Genomic DNA, 12,083 nt, shown 5'->3' with positions numbered 1-12,083 from the left:
GGATGGATGGATGGAGGATGGATGGAGGATGGATGATGGATGGATGGATGGATGATGGATGGATGGATGATGGATGGATGGATGGAGGATGGATGGATGGAAGGAGGATGGATGATGGATGGATGGATGGATGGATGGATGGATGGATGGATGGATGGATGGATGGAGGATGGATGGAGGATGGATGGATGGATGGATGGATGGAGGATGGATGATGGATGGATGGATGGATGATGGATGGATGGATGGATGGATGGATGATGGATGGATGGATGGAGGATGGATGGAATCATGGATGGATGGAGGATGGATGGATGGATGGATGATGGATGATGGAAGGATGGATGATGGATGGATGGATGGAACCATTGGATGGATGGAGAGTGGAGGATGGATGAGGAGGATGGATGATGGATGGATGGATGAGATGGATGGATGGATGGAGGATGATGGATGGATGGATGGATGGATGGATGGATGGATGGATGTGATGGATGGATGGATGGATGGATGGATGGATGGATGGATGGATGGATGATGGATGGATGGAATTCATGGATGGATGGATGGATGGATGATGGATGGATGGATGGATGGAGGATGGATGGAATCCATGGATGGATGGATGGATGGATGGATGATGGATGGATGGATGGAAATGGATGGATGGATGGATGGATGGATGATGGAGGATGGATGGATGGATGGATGGATGGATGGATGGATGGATGGATGGATGGATGGATGGATGGAGGATGATGGATGGATGGATGGATGATGGATGGATGGATGGATGGATGGATGGATGGATGGATGATGGATGGATGGATGATGGGATGGATGATGGATGGATGGATGGATGGATGGATGGATGGATGGATGGATGGATGGATGATGGATGGATGATGATGATGGATGATGGATGGATGATGGATGGATGGATGGATGGATGGATGGATGGATGATGGATGGATGGATGGATGATGGATGGATGGATGGATGGATGGATGGAAGGATGGATGGATGGTAGTGTGTGAAATTTCTGAATTGTGTGCGCTGGAAGGTAGAAGGCCACCAAAAAGATAATAATGAGCGATTTCCCATTATCTCCTCCTCCATCTTTTTCTCCCCCTTCCTCCTCCTCCTCCTCCTCCTCCCTTCCCACCCTCTCCCCCACCCAGACAAGGGAGTCACTTATCCCACACCACCACGTTGACTGTCAACACCAACCCCAACATCAGCATCAAGTCGGAGCCCGTGTCGCCCAACCGCGAGAGGAACACTGCCACCCCGCTGAGCACCTTCCCCCACCAGCCCCGCCACGAGCCCACCGGCCGCTCGCCCGTCGACAGCCTCAGCAGCAACACCAGCTCCTACGAGGGCAGCAGCGAGCGCGACGACCCCGCCCGGCCCGATTTTGGCTCCTCCCTGGGTCTCCTGCGAGCCAGCGGCGAGCCCGAGGGGGAGAGCCCCTCCGTAAAGCGCATGCGCTTGGATACCTGGGTCACATAACCAGCGAGCCGCAGAGGGGCTGGCAGAAGGGCAGGGGGAGGGTGAAACGGGTGATGGGGTGTGGGGTGTTGGGGGGGGATGTTATCATAAACTGCCTGAGAAATAGCTTTAGGATTTTGTAGGCATTCATTCTAGCACAGCAGCAGGGACGCATGCAGGGCATCCGGGCCAGGGCTGGGGGAGTGGGGGCTGCAGGGGGGTGAATGTGTGCTCACCAAGCCCAGGGATGCTCCCCTGAGGACCAGCAGGGACCCCTTGGGAGGTGGGAGCCCAGCCCTAAGCAGAGCACCTGCAGCAGGATGGGCTCTGGGGGGAGATGGGGCACAGAGCACCCCAAAATGCACCTTCCTGGCCATTCCTGTGGCTGCCCGTGCAGGGAGGGGCAGGTCAGACATGAGGCAGCTCTCTGGAAGCTTGAAGGGCTTTGGTAGGCACAGGTTTTTCTACAGAAGGGCTTTCCTCCAGAAGGGTTTTCCTTCAGAAGGATTTTCCTTCAAAGGATTTTCCCCCAAGGTTTCTCCAAGGGTTTACTTCAAAGGGTTTTCTGCAGAAGGTTCTCAAAGGTTTCCTCAAAGACTTTCCTCCAAAGTTTTCCTTCAGAAGGCTTTTCCTTCAAAAGGGTTTTCCTCCATAAGGGTTTTCCTTCAGAAGGGTTTTCCTCCAGAAGTGTTTTCCTCCAGAAGGGTTTTCCTGCACCAGCTGGGAAGGGAGGTGAGGAGCAGCTCAGGGATGCAGCCACATCCACAGCCTGCTTCAGGGAAGCTGCATCAGGAGGAAGAAGAGGGAGATTTTTAAGGCTTAGTCCCATTTGCATGACAGTCCCATTTCCTACCCGAGCAGGGAACTCCACTGTTCCTCACCAGGGTCACTGGAACACTGGAGTTCCTGTTTCCCTCACCCCCACCTGGGCACAGCAGGTGTGTGGAGAAGGGATTTTAGTGCTGGTTTGGAGAGAAAATTATGGATTTTAGCAAACAACGTCCATAAAAACATTTGAGAAATGTTGCACATGGGCCAAAGCTTTAAATCAGGAAAATGGGAAGAAATTATTTTTTTACTGAAAGATGCAACTGAAGTAACGATCCTAAAATGAGATTTTGCCTGAAGGTTTCTAGGCCTCAAAAGGCAACAGTGAGCTGTGCAGAAAATCTCCTTCAGCAGTGATTTGGTGGAAAGAAAAAGGAAAAACTGAGGGATTTCCTCATGCTGCCACTTGCTCTGGCAATTTCCCAGGGATGGGTGTTGGTGCCCTGATCCCAAAATGCATCAACCTGCTCATGGTTGGAGGGTTTGGAGGAGAAGGGGCCGTTCCTGGAGGTTGAGAGAAGGGCATTCGAGGTTTGGAGGAGAAGGGGCCGTTCCGAGTTGGGGAGAAGAACGTTCCAGGAGGTTTGGAGGAGAAGGGCATTCTGAGGGTTTGGAGGAGAAGGAACCGTTCCTGGAGGGTTTGGAGGAGAAGGGCTGTTCTGGAGGTTTGGAGAAAGGCCGTTCCTGGAGGGTTTGGAGGAGAAGGAGCCGTTCCTGGAGGGTTTGGAGGAGAAGGGGCCGTTCCTGGAGGGTTTGGAGGAGAAGGGGCCGTTCCAGGAGGGTTTGGAGGAGAAGGGGCCGTTCCTGGCTGGCATTGCCATTAGGGATGGGCTCTGTCCCTGCAGGTGCTCGTGCTGGTGTCCCCTCCCAGCCTGCTGCCCTGTCACCCTGTGCAGGGCCACCCCAAGGCTGACAGTCCCAAACTGGCACCAAACCTGCCCAGGTGCCACCTTTGCCAGCTGGAGCTTGGCCAGCTTTGGGGGGCTGTGGAGGAGCTGGGGGTTCCTGGGGTTCAGCTCAACCCTGAAGCAGAGCAAAGGGAGAGGAGCTGAGTCAGGCTGGGCTTTATCCCTCTGCCAGGTGTCAGCAGCCAGCTCAGCCTTGGAATGAGGCAGATGGCATAAAAACCTCCCAGGATGAGGGCAAAACCAAATTGATGGGGTTTTACAAACTTTTCCCAACCAAAAAGTTTCTAATTAGAAAAACAAGACCAAAAAAAAAAAAAAAAAGCTGGTGATTATTGTGGGATGAACAGGGCTGCCCAAAGGGAGTGGTTGGAGGAGAGGAAATCCTTCAGGAGCTGGGTGAGAATTAGGAGCTGGTTTTGTGGCTCAGGGTGGTGGGTGCTCAGCAGTGCCGGCGTTCTGGGTGCCCTCAGCACCATCCCTGCTCGTGGATCAAGGCATGGAGACAGATCAACAAACAGAACCCTCCCCTCCACACCTCCAAAGACCAAATTCCTGCCACAGATGACAGCTTTATTCTTCTCCAGCCATCAGTTTGGAATTCCCTCTCCTGTTCCATGCTCTGGGTGGATGAGAGGAGGAAAGGACCCCTGGCAGGTTTTGTGCATTGAACCCCCCCGTGCCCCCTCCCCAGCCACACCCAGCGGGTACCAGGGACACGCTGGGCTCTCACCTCTGCAATGCCAGCACCAGGAGCTGATCTTCCTCCCTCCCTCATCCCTGCCAAGCCCTTGGGGAAGCAGGAGAGCTGCTGTGGACCGTGGTCTTCCTCGCCCGCCCCGCCGGACGTACCTGGACGCGCACCTGAGCTCTCTTTGCACGGCCTTGCTTTGGAAATTAGGCGGGATAATGACGTCTCATCGCTCTCGGGGTTTTTTTTTTTGTATTTTATTTTATTTTTTGTTCACAAAAAATAAACTCAACCCAAGGAACCCCACGGGAGCAGCGTGGCAGGAGGGCCCAGCTGGCTCAGAGACCCCGGAGAGGAGGCAGCAGTGGAGACCCCCCCAGATCTCAATGCCCGTCAGGAGAGGGGGGAAAAAACCAAAAAAACCCATTTTTGCTCATTGACTTCACGCCCTGACTCCCAAGTTCACACTTCTGCCTGGAAGCTGAGAGGCTGGAACCATGAAACCAAGAGACAAACGCTGGGATGGGCACATGCAGGGTCAGATCTGCCCGGCTGGATCTGCAGCTGCAGCACTCGACGCTCCCTGGGCTGTGCCATGGGCAAGGATGGCTCTGGTGCCAGGGGCAAGGATGGCTCTGGTGCCATGGGCAAGGATGGCTCTGGTGCCAGGGGCAAGTGCAGCTCTGGGCTGATGCCAGGGGCAGGTCCAGCTCTGGGTTGGTGCCTGTGGCTCTGGGCTGTGCCCAGGGCAAGGATGGCTCTGGTGCCAGGGGCAAAGATGGCTCTGGGCTGGTGCCAGGGGCAGGTACAGCTCTGGTGCCATGGGCAGGTACAGCTCTGAGTTGGTGCCTACAGCTCTGGGCTGTGCCAGGGGCAAGGATGGCTCTGGTGCCAGGGGCGGGTACAGCTCTGGTGCCACAGGCAGATAAAACTGTGGGCTGTGCCAGGGGCAGGTACAGCCCGGGGTTGGTGCCAGGGGCAGGCCCAGCACTGAGTTGGTACCAACAACTCTGGGCTGTGCCAGGGTCAAGGACAGCCTTGGTGCCAGGGGCAGGTCCAGCGCTGGGCTGTGCCAGGGGCAGGTCCAGCTCTGGGTTGGCACCTACACCCCTGGGCTGTGCCAGGCTCATGGGGAGGTGGGCATGCCCAGGTCAGACACGCCGTTGGCCTCACATCACAGTGAAAGGGTTTGGGGGCTGTTTGTCGGGGTCTTCACTTTGCTGGGGGCTTGGGGTTATTTTATTATTATTATATTCTATTTTTTTTTTTTGTCCGGGTCATTATCCTTTATTTCCCCCCTCCCCCAGCCTGTAGTATCTGGTAAACTCCTCCTAATTTTCAAAAGACAACGAGAAGAATGACAATCTAAGAAACCAACACCCTCCTTTGTGCTTCTATAAATATGTTTCTGATCTAATTTTATTTCTCGTGCTCATCTGTACTGTTGACAGTTACAATTGTGTATAATTTTTTTTTTAATTTGGAATTTTTGCGTTGTATAGGGTTTAGTTTTAAAATATATATATATATTTTCCATTTTTTAAAAAGGGGTGTTGCAAAAAAAAAAATTGCACGATTTAAATGACAATAGTTAAAATGCTGCAGTTTTTAGAGATGTGGAAGCAAAATGGAGCTTATTTATTCTCAAAGGCTATAAAGGTGTAAAATGCATGAAGAAAAAAAAAAAGCATTTACAAAAAAACCAAAAAAAAGACAAAAAAAGTGTAACCTGAACAAAGTGTAGCGTTAAAGATTTTAAAGGATGACAACAACAAGAAAAAAAGAAAAAAAAACCAACAAAAAAACAGCTAATATATTGTGTTTGGGCTAGTTTGCTTTTGTTTTTAATTGTTCCTTTTTTGGAGAATGAAATACATTTGTGTATATTTTCATATAAGAAGTATGCACTGAGATGTTTCCAAACTGATATATTCCTTTCTAAACGTGTGGTTACTTAACCAAAGTCTGTTTCTGATCTTTTACCTTCTAAAACTCTCTCTCTGTGGATGCTCCAGCCCTCACCTGAGCCCAGGTAAGGCGGGGTGGGGGCAGCGGCACGGCCCCCTGCCCGCGGGGTGCCAGGGGTGCCAGGGGGCTGAGCCGGGGGGGCTGGCACAGGGGGGCTGTGACCCCCGGCCTGGGGAGGCTGGTCTTTCCCAGGGCTTGGCAAAGCTGGGGTTTGGGGTGTCTGTGCCCGTTTTTGGGGTGTCTGTGCCGGGTTTTGGGGTGTCTGTGCCCATTTTTGGGGTCTCTGTGCCCGTTTTTGGGGTCTCTGTTCCGGTGTGGGGTTCATCCTTTGGGGGGCACAGAGCTCTGCCGTGGGCTGGGATGGCTGAGGTGTGTGCAGAGAGGAGGAGGAGCATGAAGGGAGGAAGAAGGGAGGAGGTCCCAGGGTGTGGCTCAGGTGATGCTGCTGCTGGCAGCTGTAGGAGAAGGATGGGGTGGGAATCACCTGCCCAGCCCTGCAGGAGATTTGGGGTTGGAGCAGGACCCTGAATGATGGATAGCACCTAAAATAGTGGGAAGGGCACTGAAAGGGGCCTAAAATGCTGCCTGGGAGCAGTGAGGATGGTGATGGACCAGTGGGGGTGGTCCTGCCTGCTCTGGGGGCTCTGCAGGTGGTGAGCTGGGGTTGGGTGGTCAGCTGGGGTTGAGTGGTCAGCTTGAATTGGATGGTCAGCTGGAGTTGGATGGTCAGCTGGAATCAGCTGGGGTTGGAGTGGTCAGCTGGAGTTGGATGGTCAGCTTGAATTGGATGGTCAGCTGGAGTTGGGTGGTCAGCTGGAATCAGCTGGGGTTGGATGGTCAGCTGGAGTCTGGTGGTCAACTGGAATCAGGTGGTCAGTTGAGGTTGGATGGTCATCTGGGGTTGGATGGGCAGCTGGAATCAGGTCGTCAGCTGGGCTTGGGTGGTCAGCTGGGGTTGGATGGTGACCTAGGGTGGAGTGGCCAGCTAGGGTTGGATGGTCAGCTGGGGTTGGAGTGGTCAGCTGGGATCAGCTGGAGTTGGATGGTCAGCTGGGATCAGATGATCAGCTGGAGTTGGGTGGTCATCTGGGGTTGGATGGTCAGCTGGAATCAGGTGGTCAGCTGGAATCAGCTGGAGTTGTGGATGGTCAGCTTGAATTGGATGGTCAGCTGGGATGGAGTGGTCACCTGGGGTTGCATGGTCAGCTGGAATCAGCTGGGGTTGGGTGGTCAGCTGGAATCAGGTGGTCAGCACGTGCACAGGGTGACCCCTGCTTAGGGGGTTGTTTGGTGGTAGCAGAGAGCCTGGCTGTGCAGGGACAGGGACAGAGCCTGGCTGTGCAGGGACAGGGACAGAGCCTGGCTGTGCAGGGTGTTTGAATGAAGAGCTCGTGCTGGGGCAGGCTGGCGGTGCCTGTGGGGGTGTCAGGGGCACCTGAGCCCCCATGGGGGCTGTGGTTGTGGCAGGGACGCTCTGGGGGTCCCCTGAAGAAGGGTTTGTTGCTGTGGGGTGTCTGAGGCCACTGCCACGTTGGGGTCTGGGGGCAGTGGAAGTGTTAAATCCAGAGCTGGTGGTGATGGGCCTGGGGAAAGTGGGGCAAAGAGAAAGAAAATATTTCCTTTTCCTTCCCCCTTTTCACTTCCCTCTTCCTCTCCAGAATAATTTCAGCAAACCAAGGAAAAAGCAAATTCACAAAAAAACATCCCCACCTTTTCCTTGAAAATTTCACTTCCTACACTTTTTCCTCCCCTTGTGTTGCTTGGCTGGGGGGGGTTCTTCCCCCCATCACTTTGGGTGTGAATTGGGATCTTGGGGTGTTTGTCACCAGTGCTGGGGACAAGGCTTGGCTGGGCTGAGGGGCACTTGGTGCTCTGGGGGTCCCCTCTGCCCTCCTGGGGAGAGGGGAGAGCATCCACCAGCTGGGGAAGGAGCATTTCCCAGCCCCTCCTCCGCTCTGCCACATCCTGCCTCCCCTCCCTCCAGCTGGGGGCACAATCTGGGGATGTTTGGGGGATTTTCACCACCCAAAATAGTGAAAATTCATCCCCATCCACTTCTCCTGGGCTGTGTCTAACAGTGGGCTTCAGCTGAAGGTTTGCTCTGGTTTCCCGTGTTCATCCTTTTATTCCACCTTCCCCTCTCACTCACTTTTCTCTCTCTCTTTTTTTTTTTTGTGTTTATTTTTTTCTCTTTTCCACAAAAAAACCCAACCAGACCCACAAACCAAGTATTATGTTTTCACTACCTCCATCCACCACCCTTCCTTGTCCAAAGCAGGAAGCCACATTTGGGATGTAAGAGGGCCTTTCCCCCTTTATTTTCCCCTTTTCCCTGGTGATTTTCTCTCCCTTCTGTCCCTCTGCCCCCTCCTCTCTCTGGTCTCTCACCTGTAGTATTTTACCTGGCTACTGTAACTGTAAATAGCGAGTTTCAATCTGTTAGCAATGGTAACAGTACAGAAAACTGGTTTTGGGTTTTTTTTTTTGTTTTGTTTTTTTTTTTTTTTGTTGTATTGATATGAAATGAGATTATATTTTTGTCAGAGTATATTGTAATAATACTGACTTTGGACATGGCTGAGTTGTACAGCGATTTTCTTGTTTAACCCTCTTGGCTCTTCCCTTGCACCCCTCCTCAGGCTCCCTGCTCCCCAAATTTCCATTTCCCAGATGCAGGAGCAGTCATTTGGCAGTGGGATATTGGGATATATTCCATTCCAGGGCTGCTTTTTCCTGAAATTTCCATGTCCCAGACCCAGGAGCAGCCATTTGGCAGTGGGATATTGGGATATATTCAATTTCCCCAAATTTCCGTGTCCCAGATCCAGGAGCGGGATATTGGGATCCAGCGGTGGGATATTGGGATATATTCCATTCCAGGGCTCCTTTTCCCCAAATTTCCAGGTCCAGGAGCAGCCATTTGGCAGTGGGTTATTGGGATATATTCAATTACAGGGCTGCTTTTCTCCTGATTTCCATGTCCCAGATCCAGGAGTGGGATATTGGGATATATTCAATTCCAGCTCCAGGAGCAGCCATTTGGCAGTGGGATATTGGGATATATTAAATTTCCCCAAATTTCCATGTGCCAGATCCAGGAGTGGGATATTGGGATCCAATAGTGGGTTATTGGGATATATTCAATTCTAGGGCTGCTTTTCCCCAAATTTCCATGTCCCAGACCCATGAGCAGCCATTTGGCAGTTGGTTATTGGGATATATTCAGTTCCAGGGCTGCTTTTCTCCAAATTTCCATGTCCCAGATCCAGCAGTGGGATATTGGGATCCAGCAGTGGGATATTGAGATATATTCAATGCCAGGGCTGCTTTTCCCCAAATTTCCATGTCCCAGATCCAGCAGTGGGATATTGAGATCCAGCAGTGGGATATTGGGATATATTCCATTCCAGATTCATGAGCAGCCTCTTGGCAGTGGGATATATTCAATTCCAGGGCTGCTTTTCCCCAAATTTCCATATCCCAGATCCAGGAGCAGCCACTTGGCAGTGGGATATTGGGATCCAGCAGTGGAATATTGGGATATATTCCATTCCAGGGCTGCTTTTCCCCAGGATTCCCAACACCTCCATGGCTCTGGGGAGCTCAGCACACCCGGGGGTGCTTTTAAACGGGGATCTCTTGGTTGGGCAGGGATGCTCTGGGTCTCTGCCATGCTTTGAGCAGGAATCAGGACCTTGGAGCAGTGAGCAGGGTGGTTCCAGCTCCCCTCTTCTCCCCAGCCAGGGAAAACCCCGGGTTCTTCCCAGGATCTTCCTCCCAAGCTCCGTTCTCTGCCTGTTTGGGATGTGCTGGGTTTAAACCAGAAGAGGGTGGTGTGGCTCAGGCTGTGCCAAAACAGCTCCAAACGGGCTGGGAAGGTGGCAGGAACTGAGGGGTTGACAATATCCCCATCCCTGGGAAGGTTTTTGGGGACTGAGGGATTGTGGAAGACCTTCAGTGGGAGGTTTTGGGGAATTGAGGTTGCATATTGGCTGGGAAGGTTTTGGGAACTGAGGGATTGACAATATTCCCAGGTTGGGAAGGTTTTGGGGGACAGTTATTTGCAATATCCCCTGGGCTGGGATGATTTTTGGGGGCTGAGGGATTGACAATATTCCCCAGGATGGAAATTGAGGGATTGACAATATCCCCATCCCAGGTTTGGAAGGTTTTGCAATATCCCCAGGATGGAAACTGAGGGATTGACAATATCCCCATCCCAGGTTTGGAAGGTTTTTGGGGACTGAGAGATTGACAATATCCCCCAATCTGGGAATTGAGAGATTTGCAATATCCCCCAGGCTGGGAAGATTTTTGGGGTAATTTAGGGATTGACAATATTCCCCTGGCTGGGAATTGAGGGATTTGTAATATCCCCCAGGCTGGGAAGGTTTTTGGAACCAAGGATTTTCAGTATCCCCCAGGTTTTCAGGAATTGAAGGATTGACAATATCCCCCAGGCTGAGAAGGTTTTTGGAACGAGGATTCATATCCAGGAATTTTGGATGAGGATTGCAAATCCATCCCAGGCTGAGAAGGTTTTTGGGAACGAGGGATTGGCAATATCCCCATCCCAGGCTGGGAAGGTTTTTGGGAATGAGGGATTGGCAATATCCCCATCCCAGGCTGGGAAGGTTTTTGGGAATGAGGGATTGGCAATATCCCCATCCCAGGCTGGGAAGGTTTTTGGGAATGAGGGATTTGCCATATCCCCATCCCTGGGTGGGGGTGAGTGGCTGTGTCTCCCCCCAGCCTCCCCCACCCACCCCAGCATTGTGCTGGGGGTCAGAGCGGGATTTTTCACTTCAGATGGGTTTTCAGAATGAGATTTTCGTGCTGCTGCCTGCGACTGGCCCAGCTCCTCCCTCTGCAGAGCTGCAGGAACATCCCCAGGCTCTCCATGGGCTCCTGGCATCCCCAAGGCCACCTTGGGCCACCACTCCCCTCCTCCCCACGGCCCTTTCCAAGCATTTGCAGGCAAATCAGAGCTGCTGGAGAAGGGGGGACCATCTGCTGCTCCCTCTGCTGTCCCCCACAGCCTCCCTTTGCTCCCCATAGCTCAGTTAAGCACGTAGGTGTTAGCAAACTCTGGGCTGTCTGCAAAACCTTTTGTAAAATAGAATAGATCTTTAAATAATGCACTAAAATAAAAAAAAATAAATTAAAAAATCCTAAATGCCTCCCCACCCCAGTCAGCTTCTCTGTGTGATGGTTCCTTGGATGTCCCTGCTCAGCACAGGCAGCTCTGCATCCTCCCCCCAGGGTGCTGCACAGGTAGAAACAAACCAGGACGTGCACTTCCCCACCCCCCCGAGGAGTTTTATTTATTGTTTTGAGAAGCAATTTAAAAGGGAAAAAAAAAAAACACAAAAAAAAAAAAAAAAGGGAGAAACTGTATCTATAATATATATATATATAAATATATATATATTTTTAACCTGTTTTTTTTCCTGATGCTCCTCCAGCCGTGTGTGTGGGTGTGTGTGGGTGTGTGTGCGAGTCAAGGGATTGGGCACCGGGGCAGGAGCAGCGGGACCGGCCCCGGGAGGGGAGGGAGGGATTATTTCGACAATTTGTGATGTTTTAACCGCGATTTTCAGCTAATTCCACCTTTTCTGAAGTGTTTGCACCCTCGGGGTCTGGCCTGGCTGGGAACCCCCCATGCCCTGTCCCATTCCCTCCCTCCCTCCTCCCTTGACAATCAGTGGCTCCTTCCCAGGGACTGCAGCACGTGGTTGAGACGTCGATTTTCGTTTTTTCAATATTCCTTTTTTTGTGCTGTATGGTGATGCGTTATTGTATATTCCACAATAAGGAGAAAAAAAATATATTAAAAAAAATGATGATAATAATAATAATAATAATTACCATGAGAAATTCTTATGAGTTTTGTTTGGAAACTCTTTCACTATATTTGTTGTAAAGAGGTTTACTATTAAAAAGAAAAAAAAATACACGTTTCTGATAATTTTCCACGCCTCTGGCTCTTTATTTCCTGCTCTTTGTGTGGCAGGGACCAGCAGGGTGACACTGGGGACATCCTGGTGACATCCTGGGCTCCAGGTTCTGGTTCTGGTGACACCCTGGGCTCCATCTCCACGTCCTGGTGACACCCTGGGTTCCATCTCCAGGTGTTGGTGACACCCTGGGCTCCATCTCAGGGTCCTGGTGACACCCTGGGCTCCATGTTCTGGTTCTGG

The 12,083-nt window shown here is 51.7% G+C and overlaps 1 protein-coding gene and 1 long non-coding RNA gene across 8 annotated transcripts in view; both read left to right on the top strand.

Annotated features, from left to right (window-relative positions):
- Positions 1 to 8,460, top strand: part of MEF2D (myocyte enhancer factor 2D) — a 100,275-nt gene extending 91,815 nt beyond the window's left edge. For 6 of the 7 annotated variants that reach the window (XM_064732719.1, XM_064732725.1, XM_064732718.1 and 3 more), the window contains 2 exons: positions 1,182 to 2,829; positions 3,040 to 8,460. In XM_064732719.1, the coding sequence (XP_064588789.1) occupies positions 1,182 to 1,512 (331 nt within the window). In that variant the 3' untranslated portion in view covers positions 1,513 to 2,829; positions 3,040 to 8,460. The remainder of the gene's footprint in view (positions 1 to 1,181; positions 2,830 to 3,039) is intronic. The other variant, XM_064732721.1, reaches the window with a different exon arrangement.
- Positions 8,461 to 9,879: 1,419 nt separating this feature from the next.
- On the top strand, positions 9,880 to 11,858 carry LOC135457924 (uncharacterized). Its single transcript, XR_010442798.1, has 3 exons — positions 9,880 to 10,051; positions 10,116 to 10,352; positions 10,422 to 11,858. It is a non-coding gene; the product is annotated as an uncharacterized LOC135457924 (long non-coding RNA).
- Positions 11,859 to 12,083: the final 225 nt, after the last annotated feature.

Source organism: Zonotrichia leucophrys, chromosome 25 (genome assembly GCF_028769735.1).
Source record: "Zonotrichia leucophrys gambelii isolate GWCS_2022_RI chromosome 25, RI_Zleu_2.0, whole genome shotgun sequence".
Classification (NCBI taxonomy): Eukaryota; Metazoa; Chordata; class Aves; order Passeriformes; family Passerellidae; genus Zonotrichia; species Zonotrichia leucophrys.
Note: the sequence above shows the minus strand (reverse complement) of the source record. Positions and strands in the feature narration are given on the sequence as shown.